Consider the following 24,934-nt stretch of genomic DNA (forward strand, 5'->3'; position numbering starts at 1 on the left):
GAAGAATATCGGCCCTCAATCTTTATTGTACGGACCTCGCTGCGCTCGGTCCGTACTGTCAAGACCTCGGGCCGATATTCTCCCAGTACGGCCCTCGCGCTTGGTTAGTAAGATATATTTCTTAACCAAACTTATGGCACAATATTTTTCTCCTTTACACATTTTCACCCTCAGACTGGATACGACAATTACTTTGGCACAAATTTCGCAGTATGTCTATCATAGCATGTCGAATGTGTCTCATTTTCCAGCAGTAAATAAAGGGGTTCAAGGACGAATTGAGAAATACAAGAGTTATGGAGGAGATCGAAAATGTCTTTACAGCGGTGCTAAATCCTGACACTGCAATAATGACAAAACTGGAGAACTGAGGCAAATAGCAAAGAGAAAACACAAGATACACGTAGAAAGAGCCAATTGCTGATTTTTTGACGTTTGCAACATTTGCAGCCTCTTGTTGTACTTGGAGGCAATGAATTTGTTTCTGATGGTATCGCACACTTAAGTAAATCTTGAAATAGAGAAAAGCTATAGAGAGAAGACAAAATATTCCTAAAACGCCAAGAATCACGTATGGAATCCTCTGAGGGATTCGCACAGCAACTATTGTGGAGACAGCAGCACTTAACACCCAATTGGAAATCACCACAGAAACGACACGATTGTGAGTCACAAATTCTTGGTATCGAAGGTGGAGATAGACAGCCATGAACCTATCAAAACTCAGAATGGTCACACCCAAAAACGACCCCGTGGAAAAAACGCTCGCCAGATACACAAACGCAGTGCACGTAGCGACAGACGAATTGCCAGCGCCGCCTTGTTGTGACTTCTTGACAAGCAGCCAGAAATAGAAAGGCTGGACCAATAAACCAACCCCAAGGTCTGAGATCGCAAGGCTAAGAAGCAGTGTTCGTAGACTCCGTGACAAGGCCGGCGTCTTTCTGATCGCTTGAATAGTGACGCTGTTGAAGATAATCGCTGTAATCGATAGAATGGGGACAAACACGCAATTAACGATGTAAAACGGTCCCGGATTCAAATCATCTTCGGTAGTCGTGGCATGATATAGAAACAAAGCGTCGCACAGTGGCTTTTTCATGACGTTGTACTGAGTAGTTTATGTGACAGTGGTGGAAGTTTGAAGACGGCGCAAGATGGCGTTCTGTTGGTCTTTAACTTTATAATATCACTGCGTCATTGAACGTGATGAATATACCACCCATACGTCAAAAACGTCAAATAAAAGACCAAAACCAAACATGTGCGTTCACTGAAAGCTCGCTTCTTTGGGAAATTTAAGTTAACTCCCTTAAAAGAATCATCGATTAGATCGCCGCGGACAACCAAAAAAATAAATTAAAAACCACAGCTGAAAAAAAAATTACCTTGTGTGATCAGTAACCCAAGCGGTTTTCAAAATCTCGTAATTAGCATCTGATTACTACTGTCTAATTATCGGAGCACGTCCTGAAAGTTGAATGAAATATTCTCTGACGTGCAGTTTCGCTGTCAAAAATTCAAGTTTAGAATATCGAAGAACTCGCATAATATTAGTTTTTAAACCAAAATATTGAATTTTAAGCCATCAGTATCTGCCAAAGACAAATATATACTTTCTAATTGTCTTATTCCAAAAGAAAAATATCTTACGTGCGAGAGATAGTATCGTTTTCGCCCACATCGGGCGTTTGGCCATAATTTGTTTTTAGTTTCAGTTAATGAACGATCGCTGCTCAAAGGTTCTACTGACAGGCTCTCGAATTACCATTCGTGAGGGTAGTGTACTTCAGTGTGTTGCTTTAGCAGTTGAATAATTACCTCTCGTCAAAACTTCCACTGTACGGTTCATTTGGTTTCCTTAATTTGAGATTATTGGAAATTGCAGCGTTATCAGCTTCGAATTAAACTAAAGATGTAGGTTGTGTGGGCAGAGAGTAAAAGAAAAAAAACCTCTATTCCCCATGACGCCAGTTTGATCCAAACGTTGGCAGCTTTTAGCTCTTTACTAATAACTTTTAGCTCTGCATGGCTAAATTCAAATATGAAAACAAAAACAAAAACAAATATTGCAACACACACATGGCGATTTCTTCAGCAAAATATCTCCAAAGTCAAAATAATCTATTACGCTGCCAAATTATTTGATCAATACAGCAATTCGCGCCTCTCGTGTCGTTATCTTTTTTTGAATACAGTAGTATTGTATCCAGTATGGATAAAAAATCTAGCAGAACTAAAATGTACATAAAAGTGAAAGTCGTAAAAGTGGCAATAAAAGAAAGTCGATTTTTGCATGTACGACAGGACAACATCAGAGTGGTGCGTGTTTCCCTTGAAAAAGACATAAAAAGCAATCTAGGCTACGTGACTGAAGAATTTATTCCTGATCTGGCGAATCACCTGCTCAGTTTTCGGACGGGATCTTTAATGCCAGTTATTCCTTGGTGAACCTGTTTATCAGCCTGATAGAAAGCTTTGAAGTGCTTTTTCAAGCTGAGATTGCGAAGGAAATGCGTAAAAATTGCATAATACACGGAAAGTGTGGGGAAGTCGGTTTACAAGTCCAAAGGTCATGTATGAAGCTCGTCCGCTAACTAGGAGCAAATTTCACCGAATGGCCTAATGCAATATTGACAACGAGCAAACTATGAAAAATTGTCATTCTGTTGAGGTTGGATAAATGAGGCAAAGTTGCTCTTTAGTTGTCACGGCAAAGAAAAATATATCAAGAAAAAACTTGGAAGTTTTCTTGATCTGAAAAGGCAAATTTATCACTAATTGACCCGAATTTGCTTGGTTGAGAAAATTTTCAACCTCGCTCAAACTCGGGTATTTATATTTCTTAGCACAACACAGATTTCAGTCTTTGGATAAGAAATAACATGTAATCTATGACCACAACGACTGTGCCTTTGCAAAACAGAGCGCAAACCTTGGCTACTCGTATAATTTACCTAAATTTAACTCAATTAACTTATCGACTCAAGGTCCACGTGGAGGATCTATTATAATCTTAAATTGTGACGAATTTATAGTAAATGTTGCCATACAAGGACACGAAAACTGTAATCGACCATCGTGAGCATTTGAAAAGAGACCTTCGCTTACTTGAGATTCCGCTCTTGGTGACGCCCCAGACTCCACCAGAAGTTTGACGACTTCAACGTGGCCAGCTTCAGCTGCCATATGCATTGGTGCGTAACCATTCTTAAAAGAAGGGGATGACATGAATAAGTTGCGGCGTAAATTCTCACCAACAGTGCCATAACTAATATATGGCGACAAGGGAAAGCCTCTCATATAAAAAACTGCAGAGGGTTAAGCGGACAGGATTCAAGTCTTCCACATCATCGGCTCTTATGGTGAACAGGCCAGTCTAACTTAAGAGCATTTTCCTTCACTTAAGTCACTTAAGGTGAAGTATTCGTGAAAAAGATCTGAAAAATCTTATGTGCAAGTCTCTCTCCAGGCTTCTAGGAATTTTTTTTGTTGATTGGACTCGATAATCTGGAGTTAGATCGATTTTGTCTTGTCTCGAACGCATCGCATATTGTTCTAAATAATTATTGGAACTGAAAGGAAAAGTTGTATTTCAAACGCAAACATTTTCAATAACCAGGGATGAATTGCTACTAAGTCAACAATCATATAAAAGCTACCACATCGTATTCACTTGACATTGTAATTTCACGAATAAACAGTCTTTTTTTTAAAAAGAGATACCTCATCCGGCGCGTTGATATCGGCTCCTTGTCCAATAAGCTGAGAGATCAGTTCCCGATGTCCATTGGCGGCAGCCAAATGCATGGCCGTTCGGCCAAGTTTGTCCTTAACGTGGAGCTGTAGGGTTGACTTGCTTAAGAGAATACTGACAACCTCAGAGTGGCCATTCTCCGCCGCCAAGTGAAGAGGAATGGAGCCCTTGTTAAACAAAATCGAGAGAGTGTGCTTTAATTTTACGAAGCAATTCAACCCAATTTAATAAAGAACATCGAAGAATAGCCACTAACAAAATGGTTTAATTTCGCCGGTTTTAGCACATCGATGAGCATTTACAATGAATTACACTTCCACCTGGAAGCAAAAAATGCTCCAAATAAACTCTCGTTCTCATCCAATACCATGCATGACCTGTCGTTATGCAACAAAAAAAGCTTGATCACAAGCCATGAGGAGCGTAACCTGGTTTTCGAGGCGCAAAGTGACTCAGAGTTTAAGCCCCCCTCCCCCCCCCCCACCCATGGGCTGCTAGTTGATCGCTTAGTTAGTAAATAAACCCCTTCGGGCGGCTGGTATGTCGGCTGATAATGTCCGCGGCTGAGAGATTTTCCGAAAAATGAATATTTGGCCGAGAAGCGAAGCTTCGAGGGCAAATATGAAATTTTGAGGACAATCTCTCAGCCAAGGACATTATCAGCCGACATACCAGCAAGCCAGAACTTTATTTATTTATTTTATAACCCTCCCATTAATTTTCACATCGCAATTAAACTGCGCGTAAAGACAGTAAAAAAGCCAGTGGTGACCTGATGGCGAATGCGCGTGATTGACGCAAGCAAGCAAAAACAAAACGAGTTTGGTTACCTTCCATGTCAATAGGAGAACGGAAAAGTTGAAACTCTTGTGTTGACTATGTTTCTTTTTCACGGAAAAAATCGGAGGACAAATATCGACGCGGACGGGGGTTATTGCGTAATAACTGTCCTGTGATTTTGCACCACGTGACGTAAAGTAACCAATAAAATCGCGCCAAAATTAATGGGTGGGTTATAATACCCCCTAACATTCTGTCCAGTTTGTGGTACCCATTTGTAGTTGTGAGTGGAGAGAAGCACTATGAGGGCAAAGGGAAGGTAGGGTGTCTTGACCAACAACACACCACAATTACTCGGCCAGGGTACTACTCCCTCTTTCCCAGAGTTATCTCACAGCGCAAGTCAACTCCTCGCCATGATACGCATGCTCGCTTAGGCTCGAACCCAGACTCTTCAATCCGGGGTCTAGCGCGCGAAACGTGACGTGAACATAAAGGATTCGTAAACAACATAAAAATTTTGTCAACTCACATGTACAGCTGTAGCTGTGTCCACTCGCACCCCAGGCGAGTTCAGCAGTATTCGCACAACACCCACGTGACCAGATTGTGCCGCCAAATGGAGTGGGGTGAAACAGTACTGGGAGAAAAAATAAGAGTACAATTAGACTGAAGTAGTAAACGCCTTTGATCACAGTCAGGGATCAGTGAGACAGAACTACAGGCGGTTCCTTTCCAATCACCCTCTGTGATCAAAGGCGTTTGTGTCAGTTTAATGATTGTCATGTCTTGGCTTGTAGAAGGGGGTAAGTTTCTAAAGAAACTGTGGTGCTGCGTCGGTGGCCACCATAAGGAGTTTAAAAGCTTACGTTTCGAGCGTTAGCCCTACGTCATTCGCTCTGACGAAATGCTAACGCTCGAAACGTCAGCTTTTTAACTCCGTACGTTGACCAATTTACAATATCAACTCAGTTGATAAAACCAAATAACCTTGTTACCTCCAACGACGTAGCACCACAGTTTCTTTAGAAACTTAATCCCTTCTACAAGCCTAGACATGACAATCGTTAAACTGACACAAACGCCTTTGATCACAGAGGGTGATCGGAAAGGAACCGCTTCAAGGCAATCTACAAAAGCATGCTGTCAGTACTAAAAGTGGTTTGAAATCACGTTGCGGTGAATCCTTGTAGACTCAACTTGACAAGCCTGTTAGGAATTTTATTCTTTTTACCGTAGTCTTTGGCAATTCTTGTATCAGATTGACTTGTCAATTATAAATATTTCACATCAACAACTTCATCAGATTGCTTTCCTAACTTCGTCAACAAATCCGTGCTTTTATACTCTAATAATCATCTATGGCGATGGCGAATGCCCTTGACTCTCGCATAACTATAGAATGACCAAACACAGTGCAAGAAAACTTTGACCTAACTATTTTCATTCAACTGATCAGTTTCTTTGAAATTTCTCATTACATCAATCGCTTCAACAAAACTTAGAATAATGTTACTATTCAATGACTTACATCTGAGCGCGGTCCTTTGTCAACATTGTTCATCATTGCAGGAGACTCGCTTTTGATGGTACCGGAAACTTTCAGCAGCATTTCCCTGACTACTTCAATCTGTCCATACTGGGCAGCTACGTGAAGGGCGGACAAGCCGGTCTGCAAAGTAATGCCAAAAGAATAGGTTCAAGTTAAAAAATTAAACATCATTCATGCATAATGTTGCATAGGATTTCAAAACTACAGCACCTACTGAACAGAAGCTTGATAATTTTACGCCTGAGAGTGACTAGCACTGGTTAACTTTTCTTATAGTATCACCCCTGAATCGCACATTAAGGTCACAAGAATGAAGAGTAAGATTATATCTTTACCCTGACGCTTGCCATGCTCCAAGGAACCTTCCCGCGCAATACCTCTAAGACGTCCACGTGACCAAACCTTGCTGCAAGATGAAGAACTGTCATCCCATCCTGTCCAAGAAAGAGAAGAATTGAACTGTACTTAAAGGGATTGTCAGACATTTCTTCCATTTAAAGACATATAGTACTCGTTTTGGCCATTGAAAACATTCTTTACGTTTTTGTAACGGTCAATAAACTAAGGAGGTCAACAAAGGGGTTAACTTGCTGTCACCATTAGACTTGGAGATGCATGAAGCTACTTTGCGTTGTTTTAATGCTCTTTTCTCAAACTGCATCAAATCAGATCTACATTTCAAATTACAGTCAGCCTTAAGGCTAGAAATCTCCACTACTGGTTGTTTAGACTATCGTCCTTTAATTTGTGTTAAAGAAAAAAACCCGATAGGGCTTGGTACTTACCGCATCCTCATCACTTGCCGAAGCTCCATGATCTATCAACACTTCTACAACAACTTTATGACCACCGCTGGCCGCAAGCAACAAGGGTGTCGCAAATTTACGCTATGAAGGGACAGAATATAGAGGTGTCAGTGGCCTTTAGAGGGAGAGGACACAGTTCAAGAAACCGGAGAGCTTGGGTTAGATGATAAAATTTTGTTTGACTACAACAGCATTTCATAGGGCATAGCTCTAGTTGCAGTCAATGGAGGGCTTGGGTTCGCCGAGGTTGAGAGAGCAAGCTTTTACTCAAGTTAACCAGCAATTTAAAAATGTTTGGTTTACCTTGTTTCTAGCCGTTGTGATTCCTGACGGATTAAATTTCAAAAGCTCCTTTATCACAGACACACTGCCCTTCATTGCAGCAATGTGCACACAGGTGCTTCCCTCCTGTAAAGCAAGAAAGTGAAAGAAGTGAAAAGCCATTAATGTTTCGGAGTATCGCAAAAAGTAGCTCACTCAACCATCTTGATATGATCTTCTATCTTCTTACCGCGTTCTGTTGCATCATGACTCCAGGTTTGTGATTTAAGAACAGCGTAACCACTTGTGAATGGTCATTTTGAGCAGCGTAGTGAAGAGGCGTTTGACCTTTCTGTGGACAACACACCAAAAAAAATGTCCATAAAAGCTTTCCAGTCGGCTTAATACGTAACGCGAGTTAAAAGGAGTTAAAACAAATCAGCGAAAAAAAATTAAGTTAGCGCAGCGCGCACGTTTGGAGCGAGGCGAGTTCTTTCCAGTGCGCCTCGCTCCTGACTGGAAAAACTTAGCAAGGTTTTTGAGTGCGCACGACTTTCCTGTGTTCAGCATCTATTATATGAGTTCAAGCGTTGGCGCCAGAAGCAGTTGTTTTATTTCTAAGCAGTTTTATTTCTGGAGTCCATGTATCCAACGTGTTTGATACGTTTTGATATGACTTAAGAGAAATTTACGACAATGGATGGCACTTACGTTGTCTAACGCGCTAATGTCGGCTCTTAATTCCAAAAGATGTTCACAGACTTGTAATCTGCCCTTTTCTGCAGCCAAATGAAGAGCTGTCTTCTTTTCCTATCAAAATAGAGATGTGCTCTGAGTTAGCGGTTCGTTACGAAATATTTTCGAGCAAAATCAGCTTGCTGTTGTAAAGAGACAAGGCTCTCACCAGCGTCAAAGCGTCCACACTAGCTTTGTAAGTAGCGACCAGAAGACCGACTAACTCTTTATGACCGCTCTCTGCCGCCAGGTGAAGTGGAGTGAGTCCCACCTGCAAAACACAAGATACGTCATTTGAACGTTAATGCCGAGTTAAACTTGTCCTCCACCTTTTATAAATCCACTTGATCTTCGCTCTTTCTCTCCCTGAGTAAAGGAAAGATCATGGGGCTTGCAAACACCATAGATAAGAAATCTTTTTCAGTAGTAAAACGATTATGAATTTCAAAAGTATTCAGTCCTCTGTGGAGGTCAAGGTGCACAGGGAGGTGCTTTACGCTTGTGTGGGGATGCACTAGGTTGAAAGTTGGGCATTAGCATTCCAGTGATTTTTTAAGTTGGTGAGCTTAGGCGAGAGTCTATCCGTTAAACGTCCTTTGAGTGGATGAATACCCACACGTAAGTCACTGTCACGACAAACCCACTGGAGCTACTTCCTTAGTACTGGTAACATTGTTTACAAATCGATGGGTCATGAGAAGGATATGTCACAACAGCTCCTCCCCATCAGCGCTTCATATTACAGTCAAACTAAGTGAAGCGTACCCCCCAAGATTACATTAATGAATTGATCATTTGGATATTGAACCCGCCAGTCGTTTCAAGAATGCAACAATGAATTGATTATTTGAATATTGAACCCGACAGCCGTATCCGTTTTAAAAAGGCGCGGATCATTGTTCAAATTAGAAGTCCATTTCTGAAGTCCAATAAGATTGTTCTATTTGACGAGGAATGCCGAAAATGAACAAACTGTACTGTAAAAACACTGGGAAAACAGTCGACCGCAAATACTAACGAAATGAAAAAAGTCTTGCGATGGCTTCACCCGTAAACTATTTTTTTCGACCATGAATACACACAAGAATTTCTACAAGTTCGTCAAGATGTAAATATGCGAAAAAAGCTCTCGATAACATTCCATTTACAAGATTTACAAGAAGTTCTACACAACACTCGAACTCACTTTCCCCCATGTCTGACGCTGTGTTGAAATAGTTCCGATCCATCATCACGTGTTCGCATAATCCAATCAGAAATGGACTTCTGATTTAAACAATGATTAGCGCCTTTTCAAAACGAATACGGCTATCGGGTTCAATATTCAGATAATCAATCCATTATTGCATTCTTGAAACGGTCAGCGGGTTCCATGTTCAAATATTCAATTCGTTATTGCGCTCCTGAAACGACTAGCGGGTTCAGTATTCAAATAATCAAATCATTAATGTAATCCTAAGGGGTACGCTTCACTTAGTTTGACTGTAAACCTTTGGTATGAACAGAATAATTTACAGGGTGTCTTTGTAACCTCACCTTGCTTTTCGCATTCACATAAGCTTTGTGTTCCAGCAATTCTTTCGCCACTTCAAGATGACCTCGTTCTGCGCAGATGTGTAAAGCAGCTCGTCCCGACTGATAACAGTAAAGAACACAAATAGCAAGCTTAGCGCCTGTTAGAGCAATTTCAACCTGGATGTCAAAAGTAAATAAAAGTAAATCTGGAACTGCTTTTTGTTTTGTCCGATCGCGCTCTCTGATTGGTCTTGAAAGAATTACACCATCCTCCCAAACCTAGAACACTTCACGAGCTAGTCACCCGCGTTTTTCTGCAATGAATATGCTTGTTTTTACTTTGTTTATACTTGAAGATGTTTTCCTTTGTTCCGAATGGACTTCTGTTTCTGTTTCACGACAATCAAAAGAAGTTCATTCTGATTTCGCCATAACGCTCATACGGAAAAACCGAGGTTGAAAGATTATTCCACATTGTAATTGTAACAGAGTACCTCATCGAACACATCTACTCTGGCATGGTACTTCAGCAACGTACGCACAACTTCCACGTTTCCTTTGTATGAAGCAACAAGCAGAGGAGAGGAACCACTCTGAAACCAAGGAAACAATCCGTATGGGTCCCGAGAAGTGATAAACTAGATTGACTAAAATAGTGATCAATGATTCTCCAGACAAATACCACAGACGGTTTCAAATAAACAGACTGGAATAATATAGTTACTACTGTATGAAGCGTCATCCTTCTTCCCCCTTTTCCAGAGCAAAAATACGCTGAAGCATTTTCATCGGAGCAAAAAAGAAAGACCCAATAATTATGAATCACATTCTTCAATTTCGCTATTGAGGCTCATTCTTAATTGATTATGGCGTAAGTTTCTGCGAAACATTTCTGTCAACCTAAGTACGCCACTAAGGGTTTCCTGACGGACTGAGTATTGGCCCAAACCAAAATTAACTAGCCTGTATTTTAACATGGTAGCCAGAAATGAGATCACAAGACGCGGCTTACCGATGATCTTTTGTTGACCGTGACTTGAAGCTTGGAAGGAGGAATGGACTCTAACAGAGCAATCAATATATCGTTATTTCCTGAGCGTGCGCATTCGTGGATTGGAGTCTCCATGGACTGAAAAAGATTAGAGAAATAAAAGTAACAAATAGAGTCACAGTATGGAAGTGAGGTACGAATGTTCACGAAAATGAGCTTGTGCTTTTGCAAGTAACGCACCAGCTCGTGAGGGGGCAAGTGAAATGCTCATGCGCGTGACTAACCGCTACTAGTAATAGCGCATTTTGAACTGTTTTTGATGTGAATGTATCAAACGAATCATGTGCGTGGATATAATTATTTGTTGAGTACTGGGCCTAACATGTTTCGTGGGTGACAAACCAGATCAGTTAATTGACAACAGGAAATGATTTTTGTAATTATGTAGAGTATAAATAAGGAGTAATCTTTTGTGAGAGAGTAACACTGCTTGTGATCGGAGAACGCTGCCTTTACCGTGATATTGCGATTTATTAGAAATAAACCTTTGAAATTCTACCTATTGCGACCTTGCGCAGATCCTATATCCAGCGGTCAGAGAATCCAGAAAATATTATCCACTAGTTTTCACAGTCACCAGTTGAGTGAGCAGACGCCCTTATTTCTAGTAAATGAATATAAACCCACCTGATGCGTGACTGCTGTGCAATCGGCACCGTGTTCAAGAAGCAATTTAACGATCACTATGTCAGCGTTCCCTTTGACTTTGGCTTTGTATAACTGGGCCGTGTAATGCAGAGGAGTCTCGCCTTTCTATAAAAAAAAAAAAAAAGAAACAAAACAACAACAACAGCGTTTGTTAGGAGTAAAACAGACTGTGGGAGATATCAGAGATGTAACATGCAAGCTATAGCCATGTTCTGACTTGACGACAACAAATTGTTCTAAATCGAAAAAGAACGTGAAAGTCATAAAGTTCACTTTTCAAACTCTGATTTTAAGACCCAGTTTACGACTTCTTCGAGAAGAAAATCGGGACGAATTTGAATTGCTGCTGTCTCAGGATGGAATCGTTGATATACCAAAACAGCATCCATTTTGTCAAGTCTCCGATAGATATATCTTATTAACCAAGCGCGAGGGCCGTACTGGGAGAATATCGGCCCGAGGTCTTGACAGACCGAGCGCAGCGAGGTCCGTACAAAAAAGACCGAGGGCCGATATTCTTCCAGTACGGTCCCGAGCAAGCTTGGTTAATAAGAGATTTATTACACGACTGAAATTCAAAGGGACACAAGTGCGGTATCATTCGGGACCATTCGGGACAGTGCCCGGTCCAATGCTGAGAGAATATTGACCGGCAATAGAGCATTTTGATTGGTTGATTTTAGTTATTGGCCACTGACTTCCCGAGTCGTGTATAATTAACTATAATGATTTGAGCTTCTGAACAGAGATATAATGCAGATATGTCTTCACTCAGTCGTATTTGGGGAGTGGTCATCTAACCTATCTATCTATCTATCTATCTATCTATCTATCTATCTATCTATCTATCTATTTGGATCTCTCTCAACGGTACGACTCGACTGAAAGGGCCTCTCTTCCCTTTTAAGCTAGAAAACGTCGACTTTTTCTGTTACTCACATCAGTTGGCATATTGATAACAAGTTTTGCTACAGCCTTGGACTTCATTTGGAATAAGACTCGAATCAATTCTTCCAGCACCAAGTGATGTCCTGCCCGGATGGCGTGATGGAGGGCGGATTCGCCATTCTGACGTCAAAACAAACATGTATGCTTTGTTGGTAATAACCCTTTTATCCTTCAGATGTGATTAGAATGTAACTTTCCCTTACAAGATAAAAGCAATAACTAGCAAAGGGGTGATGAGAAACTTGACCAAACATCAGATTTTCTCAATGAATTTACGAATGAGCGTGATGGTTAAAGAAGCTATCTTAAACTTTCTTAATCAGTGATTAGTGATCATAAAGAGCACGATAGAGCTAATCCTGGAATATGGTGGGTTTTTTTTGTCACCTTTCAAGCTAAACTCACTGTTCAGATTTTTTTCTTTCGTCGAACTCTACTAAACATCACCAGCCTGAGGTTGTAAGAGACAGTTACGGTGGCACACAAATTAATGTCGATTCACCTTACATCCTGAGTAACCGTAAATCTTTCCTCGAACAACCCGGCCTACTCGATTTCTCGATCTGATACTTGAAAGTGCATGATTTAGAGCGTAATCTTTTAACGAATTGGTGGTGTTTACCTTCGCTCTCCTCGCAGCATCAGCTTTTTCGTTGATAAGCAGCCTTAATATTTTTAAGTTTCCAAATCTTGCGGCCACATGTACCGCTGTTTCTCCATTCTACGAAAAAAAAAAAACAAAAAACAAAAAAAACCACCCTTACTACTAACAACAAACAACAACTGTACTGAGTTCACTGAAAAGAAAACAACATTGAATTCATACAGCTAGGGGTGTCACGGATGGTAAACTCTCATTGCTTGTGAGAGTGGATGAGAGATGCAATCGGTCTGTACGGAAAAATGGGATGCAAGAGAGATGGGCAGGATTCTGTTGATAAAGTTAGAGGGGATTCTCCCCACTCCCCCGCACCTCATTTCCTCCCCGGTCACGCTTCTCCTCTTAACTGAGAATCGTACCACTAGCTGCATATAAGCATTACCGCAATGTCTGTTATGTTACTTGATGTACCGACACCCTCTCATGTTCGATTGCAAATAGAGGACAATGTTTTGAGGAAGGAAATTAATGTTTGCAACGATCACAAGAGAGAAAGGGAAGATTAAGGAGATACATATACATTTATGAGGAAACAGATGTAGTAGTCTTTTTAGACAGGAGGGTGAGACCTCTCACTCCCTCCATTACTCCCCTCACTTTCTCATACCCTAGAATTACTACAAGTATCCAAGGGTAAGAAATATATCTTATTAACCAAGCGCGAGGGCCGTACTGGGAGAATATCGGCCCGAGGTCTTGACAGTACGGACCGAGCGCAGCGAGGTCCGTACAAAAAAGAACCGAGGGCCGATATTCTTCCAGTACGGTCCCGAGCAAGCTTGGTTAATAAGAGATTTATTATACGACTAAAGTTCAAAGGGACACAAGTGCGGTATCATGATTCGGGACCATTCGGGACAGTGCCCGGTCCAATACTTAGAGAATATTGGACCGGCCATAGAGCATTTTGATTGGTTGATTTTAGTTATTGGCCCTCTGACTACCCGAGTCGTGTAATAATAACTGTTTCTTACGTCACTCGGTGCATTGACATCCGCTCCACTCTTGATCAGCATCTCTGCTACTTTCTCGCCATCTTTGGTCCGCGCTGCGATATGCAATGGTGTCTCTTCGGCCTACAATAAGAAGCAAGACTAAAGTACTGTGTTCAACCTAAAAAACAAAAAAAAGCTGACGACTGCTCAAAGGAAAAGTAACTCTGATCTAAAAATGAGGACTTCAAAGCTCATGGAGGAAATCTGATCGCAGGTTTAAGTTGACGAAATTTGCTTCGGTCAAACTAGTACGAGCGGTTCAAACTCACCTTGCCTCCTCTGTGCTGAACGTTGGCCCCGTATCCCAGTAAGATTTGGACAACCTGCGGTTTGCAGTACTTCACCGCAATATGCAAAGCTGTGTACTGATCCTAATTGACAGAAAGTGCAAAAAATCAATCAGGTTCGATCATCTCAGTAAAGCCTTCCCTGTTTTTTCCGCATATTACAAAGAGACTGACAGTTTGTTGGAAAAAAACCGATTGGGGAATGTTACGCGCAAACCATTAACCGAGCGCGTCTTTTATCCCCTCAAAACAAGCCGTCGTAAACGTGTTCATGTAAATGTACTCGTTATTCTTATTTGAAGTACTGATGTGACATTGGCAGATTTATGGAGAGGGTTCGGGGGGGGGGGGGGGCTCGGACTTCCCCCCTGGGCCTGGGGCCAGAATTCCTGGAACGATAGCATCGCATGCTTTTTACTCAAAATGAAGAACTAGAAATTTACTTGTTCCGATATAGTTCTTGGCATATCTAGGCTGTGGTGTAGAAATGAAAAAATGGTGTGCCTTCTGAGTCAAAGTTTGTACCACCCCATCCCCATCCCCACCCCCATAGAAAATTTCTGGATTTGCCCCGGTGGCGTCGGCAAAATCAATCTAATCTGAGGGCAAGTTATGGATTCTTACTTTGGTTTTCGTGTCCACGGAGGCGCCCTTTGACAACAGAGCTCTGACGACTGCCACATGACCTTTCCTCGCTGCCGCGTGAAGACAGACTGCACCGTCCTACGCCATGAAAAAAAAAAAAAAAAAAAGAAAAAAAAGAAATAGATGAATGGACACTCCTTCAGTTAGCCACCAAACAGACCTATGAATAATGACACCTTTCAAGCTATCCAAAAAAAAAAAGAAATAGATGAATGGACACTCCTTCAGTTAACCACCAAACAGACCTATGAATAATGACACCTTTCAAGCTATCCAAGAGTATTTTCATCAAAATACACTTTGTATCTGTTAGGCTGTACTGATTAGAATGTAACAACTTAGCTGATTTACATTTAGTACCACTAGTATGTATCCACTTAATACAAGTTCCACAGAATAGGGATATTTTAAAAAACAAACAAAAAATGGCATTTTATGCCATAATTGAGCACTTACTCTACAAAACATCACTTTTTAGTACTACCAAGATCGATTTCGGGAGATAAAAATGAATTAAATTTTATTTGAAATATTACACCATTCCGTGCAATAAAATAGGCCTTTGGGACTCGCTTAATACAGGTGAAGATTATAGTAAATAGTGGGAAACAAATTTGGATCTTTGACAACTGATCGCTTAATACAGGGGGTGACCGCTAATTACGGTGCCGCCAAATACAGGTTCGATTGAAGTAGTTTGACGAAACCTCGTTCTGTGACCTGTCAAATGACAATTATAAAGTTAAAAGTGCTATTCTTTTCAAGTCAACATGCTCCAAAGGAACACATTTGTTCACCTTGTTAGGCATGTGGAGGGGCACGCCCTTTTTCAGAAACACCAACGCAGTGTCGGGATGTCCCGCTTGAGCTGCTATATGCATCAGTGTACTGCCATCCTGGAAACAAGCATTGTGAAATTCATAAAAAGTTTGCTTCATCTAGTTTCAGAGTTACAGCTGCAAAGGAAACAGTACCAAAGGGAAGTTTTGAACTTCTCATTTCTTCTAATCACCCATACCTTAGTTCTCAAATTTACATTGGCTTTTAATTTATCCACTAAGAACTCGGCGACCCCTGAGTGACCTCGTTGAGCCGCCAGGTGAAGTGGTGTGCGGTCGTGCTAGCAAATCAGAAAGAAAGTAAAAGTTGTCAGTGGAAAGTGTCCTCTACCTGATGATGCTGAAACGACAACGGGCATGCTAACATGCAAGATATTTTCCTGAGAAATTATTGTGCAAATATCCTTTAATAATCACCACTTTTAGCCAATCAGATGATTGAAAAAGGTGCTTGCACTTTACTGCTGACGAATTAGCGTCGTTGATATGTTTTCCGAGCTACGCATAAGCAGCGGGTTTCCGCACTGATATCAAATTAGATTTTCTTCTTCACTTTTGAACTATTTTCAAACTGTTTTTTTTTAGTCTTGGTTTGAGAACCAATGTTGAGCTTTAGCTCTGCAAAAGCCAATCTATTCGGAAACCTCTTCTTTTTGTGGAACAATTCATGCATTATAACGTAGATATCTATTGAAACGTCAACACAACGTGAACTCACTGAATCAGCGATGTTTGCATCAGCACGAGCTGTTTGGAGAAACTTGATCATTGTTTCGTCTCCTTCGTACGCAGCGATGTGAAGAGCTGTCTGGCCGTCGGACTGTTAAGGAAACGAGACAAAAAAAGACAAAGCGAAGACACGAAGGAGGAATAGATCAGTTAGGACTCAGCTTCATCAGCCAGAATAGGAAACTGAACAAGAATCTTTTCACTTACGTTTTGGACGTCCACAGGACACCCATATTCGACAAGAATCTTTGCGATATCAATCTCCCTCTTGCGCACAGCAGCATGCAACAACGTGTCTCCGTTAATCTGAAAATCAATTCAATCGAAACCGAAAAAAAGAAAAAGGAAGTGAACTTTGAAGAAATACTTAGGCCTTAGACGGCCCTCTGCCATGTTTTACAGCAAAAAGCCTGAGGTACAGTACTTAAATAGGGTTCTATTTATGCTTGTTCTTTCGTATTTTCTAATTAAAGGAATATGTTAAACAAAGTACTTCTTTTTTTGGATCTAAAATCTGAAAAAATCCTTTCGAAACTGACGATGATGATCAATGATTGATGCGGGCGATACCAAACAATATGAACATCGAGCCAAGCCGCCAAAGTTATTTCGGAAATAGAAGTAACGTCTGATGGTTTGTCGCAACAACCATTTCAATTTTCATATTTTTTTTTTCTCTCTTTATTTTTTCCTCAAACTTCTTACCCCTCTGGCAATCTTCACTTGCTGTTCAGCTTGGGAACTGAGTAACTCTTTTACTACCTGTTGATTTCCTGCCATGATCGCGAGGTACACTGGGATTGACCCGCTCTGGAAAAAAATGAAAACATGGAACATTAACAGCTGTGATTCCTTTTGTTTTGGTTTTTCGAAGCAGCATCCAATGAAACTCAGTAGACTCACCTTATCAAGGAGGAGTTTGGCATCCTTTCCAGAGGCCTTAAGTAGAGTTTTAACAATCTCCAGAGCTCCAGAAGGTCGGCTGCAAGCCATGTGCAGGGGCAGTTGATCCTCTGGCTGAAAAGAAGATCAACAAATCAGTTTACCGCCTCCCGGTTAGCTCAATTGGTTAGAGCGCTGGACTGTTGTGTGGGAGGTCGAGGGTTCGAGCCCCGGCCGGACCAACACTCAGGGTCTTAACTAATTGAGGAGAATGTGCTACCTTTCTATAACATCAAGAAATGCATAGACATTCTAGTCTTCTCGGATAAGGACGAATAAACCGTAGGTCCCGTCTCCTGCATCTTTACTGAATTAGATAATTTGATTAGGCAGGGGACGTTAAAGAACGCACATCGCGAGATTACTGTGATATGGTCTGGCCTGGTTACTGGGAATTGGGGGGAGGGGGCATCTGTAAAAATTCGCCTTTGTTGATTGTAAACTGCCACTGGCAGTCTGGTAAAGTCCCCTGCACAGTATTGTAAAGCGCATGTGATCATATCCGTATGTTAATTTGCGCTATCTAAATGTTAATTCATTCATTCATTTACTTTGAAAGATGAATTGATGTTCATTCTGGTAACATAAGTAAACAAGGATCATCGATAAGCTTCAACTAAAGCGCGAAAATTGAGAGAATGTGACCAATTAACTTTGTTTCCGACCGTCACACCACCCTTTGTAAAGTAACATCCATCACAAAAGATTTCGTCTACTTGGGCACAGAAGTTAGATGGTATCTTTACTCTGGCTAATTAGAATGAAACGAAAAACCGACTCAACACCAAGAAGAGAACGGCTTGTCTATTCGTTAGACCGTTCACCTTCTAACAATGCGGTAGAGCCTCAACTCACCACATGTTCTTAATTTTAGTTGCTCCATGATTTTTCTCTAACATTTTTAAGATTTCTCTTTCTTCATAAAGACTGACACTTCTAGTTCCTGGTTCATCTGGACACAAGTAAGGTAATAGCGAGTTATGGAACACTTTCCCTGGTAGATGGAGTATGTAAGTTACTTTTCCTTTTAATTTTCCCCTACTTACCCCGGCTGGAAGTGTCGGATCCGATTTCTTGGAGAGAAGAAGTTTAACAATACCATCAGAGCCAGAACATGCTGCATAATGTAGAGCTGAGCGACCCCCCTGCAAGGATAAAGAAAGAGAAAAATTTGAGGGGGGATTCTTGCTGTTAGACCTGAATGTTCACGGTAAAAGGTAGATACCTAGCAAAAGAGGGAGTGAATGGTCGCGAATGGAGAAGATTGAAATGGACTGCAAATAACGAACTTCGAAACTTTAAGTTACCCTTTCACTCCTACGTATGACCAGCATCTAATTTCTCCTTACAATATCACCCCTGAACCAAACATTAAGGTCAGGAGAATAAACGAAATGATCCCGAACTCAAGAAGCTCTTGATTGTTCGACAAATTCTCCATCATAAGTAACACAGGAAATATATAGAGAACAGCATGGAGAACTTGCATACTGATAACAAGGTGTAAAGTGCTAAATTTTTCAAGATTCAGAGTCCGTGACGAATCTCCGTGTTCCATGCAGTGCAGTTCATTAGATTATAATCTTGGAATCAGACTGATTGTCGTTTGTAAGCCTGGTGGGAATGGTAAATCTAAGAGAGCAATATAGATCTGAACAATAGTCTTTACTCTTACCAATGGTTGGGCTTCAGATCTTAAAAATAAAGATTTCTTGACGGTTGAAAAGAAAAATATTGATTCTTCTTGTGATCAACTGACTCAATGGTATATATATCTATTATTATTCAACTATATATCCTTCCAAAACTGTTGTATTATCTATCTTGCGTATTATCTAGCGATTATTTTTAGTCCGATATTAAGCCTTATGAGAAAAAATTATTCGCTTTATCATTTTACCGACACTTTTACCGTTTCAAGTCGTTATCACGTAATTCATCCCATCAAATCGCACAATCATGAAAAGTTTTGGACTGTGAAATGGTGTTTGTATAGTTTTTGGATATTGCGGTCATATTGCACTGGCTAGTCGTGATTTGTACGTGCGACTGGTTCCCCTCACAAATACGTAGGTTGCCACGGTAGAATAAGAATAAAATCTGTCGAATTTTGGCTCCTCATGAAACTTTCCTTCAGCTGTAAGCATCTTATGCCTGATTGTAACACTTAACTTTTCATGTGCCAAATTGTATGGATCAGCATAATTTATGTTTGCTTCTCGCAATTCCCCTCTTTCGCTAAAGCGACTGATTATCGATTGATGAAATTCGACGTCTGAATCAATCAACGATCTTTATCACTTGGGTCTAAGTAAATGGGTACTCGTGTTTGCAACTTGAAAACTTCGACGTTTAAAGCGAGCTTTAGGCTACACGAAGGTCAATAAATATATCACCGAAGGGTGACGGCACTGAGGTGGGGATTTCTTGACCGTATTAAAGGCGCTATGCAATCACCAAGAGTGGATCATAATCTAACCAAAGTTGACTTTGAGCATGTTCCAACCGATGAGTTACTGAATTACCTTCCAGAAGCTTTAACGAGGAATGATAATTTTTGTTACATAAATCACTACTTCGCGCGTGTCGTGTGTCGCTGATGAATTTGTCAGGAAAGATGAAAAACTGTCGGTGATGAAGAGCGCCGAACAAATACAAAGTTTAGTTCATACTTTCTCATTTTATTCACTGTCTTCTTATTTATCCCACGAAGAGAGAATTGCAGTATTTTTAACCCGGCTCGATTTTTGCAGAACTTTTATTGCTGAATTTAAAAAGCCAGCGATATTAAAAAAGAAACGAAAGAAACCATGAGAATTCCACACCATTTCCCTCTCTTCTAAAGAGGGAAACGGGAATCGCATACAATTTAGAGAAGCTTGACCCAAAATCTTTCTCAAATTTCCTACAATGACAACATTTTAAAATATTTTATGGCCCCAAATCGTTCAGTCTTCTCCAACAAAACCTCATTTGACACGAACTATTCGTTCTGTTGACCAACAGCAAGACTTAAGAATAAAAAACCTTTTAATATGCAAGCAAAACGTAATTTTCTTGCACGCTTGAAATTAGTTGAAAAAAAAAATAGTCGAAGCAGTGAATTGCAGTAGACATTGCGAGTTACTTCTCGTGAAGGGTTTATGGTGGCAATGAATGTGCGAAGGTACTAATATTGACTTTCTTGAACTAAAGAACTGAAAACTTGAGCAATTTGTGTTCAAAAACGATTCTCTCTCAGAATCCTGTCATTTTGTAAAAGTAAATGTCGGAAGACGTCTCCAAATAAAAAATAGGTTCTTTTAGCTCTGAATACACTTTGTCGAAATACAAGCGCTTCCGTCTTTGATTTTGTATTATTGTAAGCGATCATTTTGTTTGACATTCAAGACACCAGACAAAGACTTAAACGTCAAGTATATAGAAAATGATAAAAATGGGCTTTTAATCTTTTTTTTTTCTTTTCTTGGCCGAAATCGTATCAGCAAAGACTTACTTCATAAATTTAATGAAGATGGTATAGCATGCGTAATGAAATTTGCTTATTCGGCTCGATTCCACTTAGAAGTAATTATAAAGATAATTCTTTTTATCCAAAGATGTATACGAAGGACAAATACATGTCTTAAAATGGGCGAGAGATGGTCAAGAAGATATGGAATAGCCAGGAAAAAGATGATAAAATTACGAGCGCAAGTTTAATTTCACCGCAAGCTGGCAAATTTTGGACACGTAAATTGTTACTGTAAACAAGATGAAAAGCCGTATTCAACTTTGAGAATACTTTATAGTCTTTTTGATATCAGAAAAAAAGTCTCTCGCGTAAAGGTTGACATAAGAGAAATGACTATCTTATTTACTTTGGAAAAATTTCATCTCGTCTTAGTTTCAGTTAATAAACAGAAAGTGTATATTTTTGGTTAACAGACAATTAGAGCCCAAGCTCACATTGGCTGAGGTTGTTATTTCATTTTCAAATGACAATCATGGCAGAATCATTTGTAGCGTTTTTGAATGGTAGATTTTAAAATGACTTCTTGTCAACAGTTCACTTTTCAAAAGGCGGAAATTTCTTTCCTCGGCAAAAAAAATCACTTAATAACGCACGATAAACATGGAAATTTGAAATAGAAAAGGAAGAAATCAGAGTTCTTTAGGATGCGGAAGGAATTCCCACGCGATCACAAGGTGGTTACCGTTTGAAAACATTGAAAATCAAATATATGCGGCGATACTGTTCAACAAAGAAACCTAGATGTAAAAGAAGCGGCGAATCCTAAGCATGCTTAGTTGCCCCGTATATTGACGATCTCGATAACAAAATATCTGTCTCGCAGATAATTTTATGAGAGGCAAATTTACATAACCACCGATTCATTTATTTCATGGCGAGAGGAAGGCACGAACAAAGTAACTCTGCGTGTATTTAACTGAATACGTTTTGAAAACAATATTTCTTTAAGAACGAGGGGAAATATACCTTCCGCTCAAGATAAAAGAAGCCTTGACTGAATATTGTGTTAAGAGATATACGGGAGTAAAATATTTTTCCGCAAAACAAAACCACAGACAGATCAATACAAGTTAAAATGATCTTATCACGAACCAATTTCGTAAACCTCAACAAAGTCATAATTGCTGCGAGGAAAAAAAAAGACTAGATCACGTGACAGAGTTTCGCGAAGACTACAATATTTATAGTTACCAAGATATGAACAATCGTCTTAAAAATCAGCTGCCTCTCTCTCCAATTTGTCATCACCCTAGGCCATTTTTGTTGGCGTTAAAATCAACAAACAATACGTCTCTCAGAATTTCTTGCATAAAAGGATTTAAGGCGACAAAATTTTTCCCTTCACAAACACATTTTGTCGTGCAAATTTTTTTCTACCAAAAGAAAGATCGCATAGTGAGCACAATTTGATGCTGGATATAAAAAATTTATGCAGCATCAATATTTGATCCTGATAGTTCGAAATTAAGAACCAGGTTTAAATTGCGGTTTACCGCTCCTTTGCAATTGTAATGTTTAACCATTCAAGGAGCGCCTAATTTTCCAAGGTGCGCTTCTGTTTTGTCCGAATAAATGACGAGAGGTTCCAATGAACCCTCTAAATTTTGACTCAGCTGATACGCATTTTACCTTTTTTTCTCTAGTTCAGCTGTGTTGATGCAGGAAATCCAATTTCAAGTTTCTTTTCTAAAAAACTACAGCAAAACAAAGGTAGCAGGCAAACATCGAGAGGTACTATTATCATTTTCTTATTTCAACACCCAAAAATTGAGAAAGAAAACGTGTTTCGTTTAAAACACTGCAAACAGACTTCCGTTAGGATTCTGAAAAGTTTGACCGAGTGTACAATTTATCTTGAGAGAAGCGCAATTTAAAACGCACATAAACTCTTTTATTGCATGTTTTCGTTTAGATAATAATTTTCGAGAATATCAAACAAAAATTGACCGCGTCGGTACAACGCATTGTACGAACGAAGTGGCCAAAAACAGTCTTCGCCAGTTCGAAAAGTGCGGTCAATAGCAATCCGGAAATTCACGGAGTGAAAATAACTTACCCCACATCTAAAAGTGCCCCAAAAATATTTTCCGTGAAAACTCCACCAATTAGACTATGGCCCAAAAGAGTCACCTTTTTTGATGCGGCAAAGCTGACAAAATGGCAAATCAATCTTTTGATTACCTCCTTGTGTAATTAAAGAAAATGGTTCGGAAAAACCTTGTCGCATTAACAAGTGAAGTGCAAGTGGACCGGAATTCGCCGCCTACCTTGTCCCTGTCTGTAACTACGGCGCCTAGTTCAAGAAGCTTTTCCACAATGTTATACTTGTTGTCACGGGCAGCCAGCATTAATGGCGTTAAGCCGTTGTCCTGTTAAAAAATATAAGGAAAAAGAGTAGAGAAATGATCGTTAGTAAAAAAAAAAAAAAAAATCCAACGAAAGGAAAGCAAGATTGAAGAGACAAACCTCAGCTTTCAAAGCCATGATTTTTTTAGAGACGCAACCAAACCAGTCGCACTGCACGCAATAATGAGATTTGCGCCGTGCGCAATCAGCACAAAACTGAATGGGAGCGAGTAGCTTGCCAGGCGAATTCAATATTCATTATTTCGACCACTGTGTATTCAGTGGATTTTAGCTCTTTTGCAGAGAGCGAGTTAAAGAAATTAAAAAGCCATTTAAGTCCAACGACGGTTTCACGGCGTAAGATTACGGAACAAAACTACACCATGATAAGAGCAGCGCAAAACATGGTATGCGGTCAGAGGAAGTCCTGCTGCTCGCCGCGTATGGCAATAACGAAACAATAAGAAGCTTTAACCAAAATAAGCGTTAAGGGTTTGGCTCAGAGGCGGTCGAGCCAAAGAGAGAAGGACAGTGTAACGAGATAAAACTGGTATTAAAAATCATAGTTCAATTATGAATCTGTGTCCAGGTGCTTACAACTTAAGACCGCCTAAGCTTTAATAACTAACTAGAGATCATTTCTAGTCCATAATTGGTATTGTTAGGTATCTTAGAGCTGCTCATCTACCCATCTTTGATCGTAAAACAGTCGGTAGGAACGACTGAAATTTGCATTTTCGAACCACGAACCATAGAGGTTGATACCCGATCGACGTGAAAAAAGATCTTAAAATTAAAAGAGCTTTATCTTCCCGCGGGGTTTTAACATTTGTAAGGAGAAAAGATTCAAATATATTCTTCTCATCATGGAAGGACCACTCATTACTTCGATCTCAGTCGACGATATTTCCATGTTGTTTCGTTCCAGGCTGTTGAGATGTTGATCCACGGCAGGCCAGTCTCCCTTTAAAGACAGTGTCAAAACGCGGTTTAAAAGTTCCCATCTGAGAATTGATGGTGGAGTTTTGGTATCAAAGAGTACTCTAGAGCCTCGTCGGGATTGGGTCTGAGAGACTACTGGGTCCGTCCCTGGGCTTGGCGGCCTTAGCGATGGTCGGCGGCTCGAAGAACTTGTAGACCCTGGTCCACCATTCGGCATTGCAAAGGCTCCGGAAAATTTAAATCCGTTCCTCACCACAGCGGGCTTCTACTTTTCATTAGCACGACATTCACTCCTTCATTCAAGTTTCCGTGAATAAATCAGTTGCCCCTTGTTGTTTATCAGGTCATAATTAGTATCATTTCGCCGAAACATTCCGCCATGTCGAAGGGTGATTTATGGATGCGCATTTTGTGGTTCAGATAATCAACAAAGCATCATTTTCTGGTGATTAAAGGTTCGAAACCGTGTTACGAAACTGCGCATGAGCGACAACAACAGCTTTGTTTTGTAATTATTGTTGAAAAGTAACTTTTGCAACAACGCTCTAATTTTCAACCCGAAAAAAAATCAAAGTAAATCTAAAACTCTTCGCCAATTAAATCCAAATTTATTTTTTAATACTTCCGAGTGCCATGCTTTTTTTCGTGAAATTAATTTTCAACCCAAGGAAGTCGTTGAAATATCAAATAGAACGGTGTATTCATGTGTAATCTGTCCAATGTTTCCGATTTATTTGCATAAGAATGGATGCGCCAACGACTTCGGACACCTAAAATCGTTTGGAGATTGTCAGGCGTTGTATAAACACATATATATAAGCGCGTCAATCTCCTCATTGTGCCGCGGTTTTTCTAGGAACAGGTGCGCAAATGAAGACGCGATAAAACGTGATATAAGAAACAGAGTAATGAGCAGTACATGACTTATTCATCGAATTAAAAAGAAAAATTACTCAGCGAATGTTTAAAAGTCAACTTGTC

The 24,934-nt window shown here is 40.2% G+C and overlaps 2 protein-coding genes across 6 annotated transcripts in view; both read right to left on the reverse strand.

Moving 5' to 3' along the window:
- Positions 1 to 24,934, reverse strand: part of LOC111326965 (uncharacterized) — a 60,074-nt gene that overhangs the window by 21,020 nt on the left and 14,120 nt on the right. For 3 of the 5 annotated variants that reach the window (XM_088742762.1, XM_088742764.1, XM_088742763.1), the window contains 27 exons: positions 22,933 to 23,034; positions 18,198 to 18,296; positions 17,113 to 17,226; positions 16,915 to 17,019; positions 16,417 to 16,515; positions 16,199 to 16,300; positions 15,660 to 15,761; positions 15,439 to 15,537; positions 14,621 to 14,719; positions 13,979 to 14,080; positions 13,689 to 13,790; positions 12,676 to 12,774; positions 12,045 to 12,173; positions 11,085 to 11,210; positions 10,419 to 10,535; positions 9,901 to 9,999; positions 9,428 to 9,526; positions 8,061 to 8,162; positions 7,868 to 7,966; positions 7,407 to 7,508; positions 7,199 to 7,303; positions 6,875 to 6,976; positions 6,425 to 6,523; positions 6,069 to 6,209; positions 5,070 to 5,177; positions 3,727 to 3,924; positions 3,112 to 3,210 (listed from right to left, as the gene is read on the reverse strand). In XM_088742762.1, coding sequence (XP_088598888.1) covers positions 3,112 to 3,210; positions 3,727 to 3,924; positions 5,070 to 5,177; positions 6,069 to 6,209; positions 6,425 to 6,523; positions 6,875 to 6,976; positions 7,199 to 7,303; positions 7,407 to 7,508; positions 7,868 to 7,966; positions 8,061 to 8,162; positions 9,428 to 9,526; positions 9,901 to 9,999; positions 10,419 to 10,535; positions 11,085 to 11,210; positions 12,045 to 12,173; positions 12,676 to 12,774; positions 13,689 to 13,790; positions 13,979 to 14,080; positions 14,621 to 14,719; positions 15,439 to 15,537; positions 15,660 to 15,761; positions 16,199 to 16,300; positions 16,417 to 16,515; positions 16,915 to 17,019; positions 17,113 to 17,226; positions 18,198 to 18,296; positions 22,933 to 23,034 — 2,949 coding nt within the window. Of the gene's footprint in view, positions 1 to 3,111; positions 3,211 to 3,726; positions 3,925 to 5,069; positions 5,178 to 6,068; positions 6,210 to 6,424; positions 6,524 to 6,874; positions 6,977 to 7,198; positions 7,304 to 7,406; positions 7,509 to 7,867; positions 7,967 to 8,060; positions 8,163 to 9,427; positions 9,527 to 9,900; positions 10,000 to 10,418; positions 10,536 to 11,084; positions 11,211 to 12,044; positions 12,174 to 12,675; positions 12,775 to 13,688; positions 13,791 to 13,978; positions 14,081 to 14,620; positions 14,720 to 15,438; positions 15,538 to 15,659; positions 15,762 to 16,198; positions 16,301 to 16,416; positions 16,516 to 16,914; positions 17,020 to 17,112; positions 17,227 to 18,197; positions 18,297 to 22,932; positions 23,035 to 23,131; positions 23,238 to 23,897; positions 24,489 to 24,934 lie in introns of those variants that run through there. The other 2 variants (XM_088742761.1, XM_088742765.1) reach the window with 2 other exon arrangements.
- Positions 144 to 2,065, reverse strand: LOC148717407 (histamine H2 receptor-like). Its single transcript, XM_088742771.1, has one exon. The coding sequence runs from the start codon at positions 1,100 to 1,102 to the stop codon at positions 155 to 157; it is 948 nt and encodes a 315-aa protein (XP_088598897.1). The 5' UTR covers positions 1,103 to 2,065; the 3' UTR covers positions 144 to 154.

The sequence above is a fragment of the Stylophora pistillata genome, chromosome 13 (genome assembly GCF_964205215.1).
Source record: "Stylophora pistillata chromosome 13, jaStyPist1.2, whole genome shotgun sequence".
NCBI classification, from domain to species: Eukaryota; Metazoa; Cnidaria; class Anthozoa; order Scleractinia; family Pocilloporidae; genus Stylophora; species Stylophora pistillata.

Excerpts from the sequence above, each read along its gene's own strand:
- LOC148717407 (XM_088742771.1), bottom strand. The coding sequence starts at position 1,102 with ATGAAAAAGCCACTGTGCGACGCTTTGTTTCTATATCATGCCACGACT.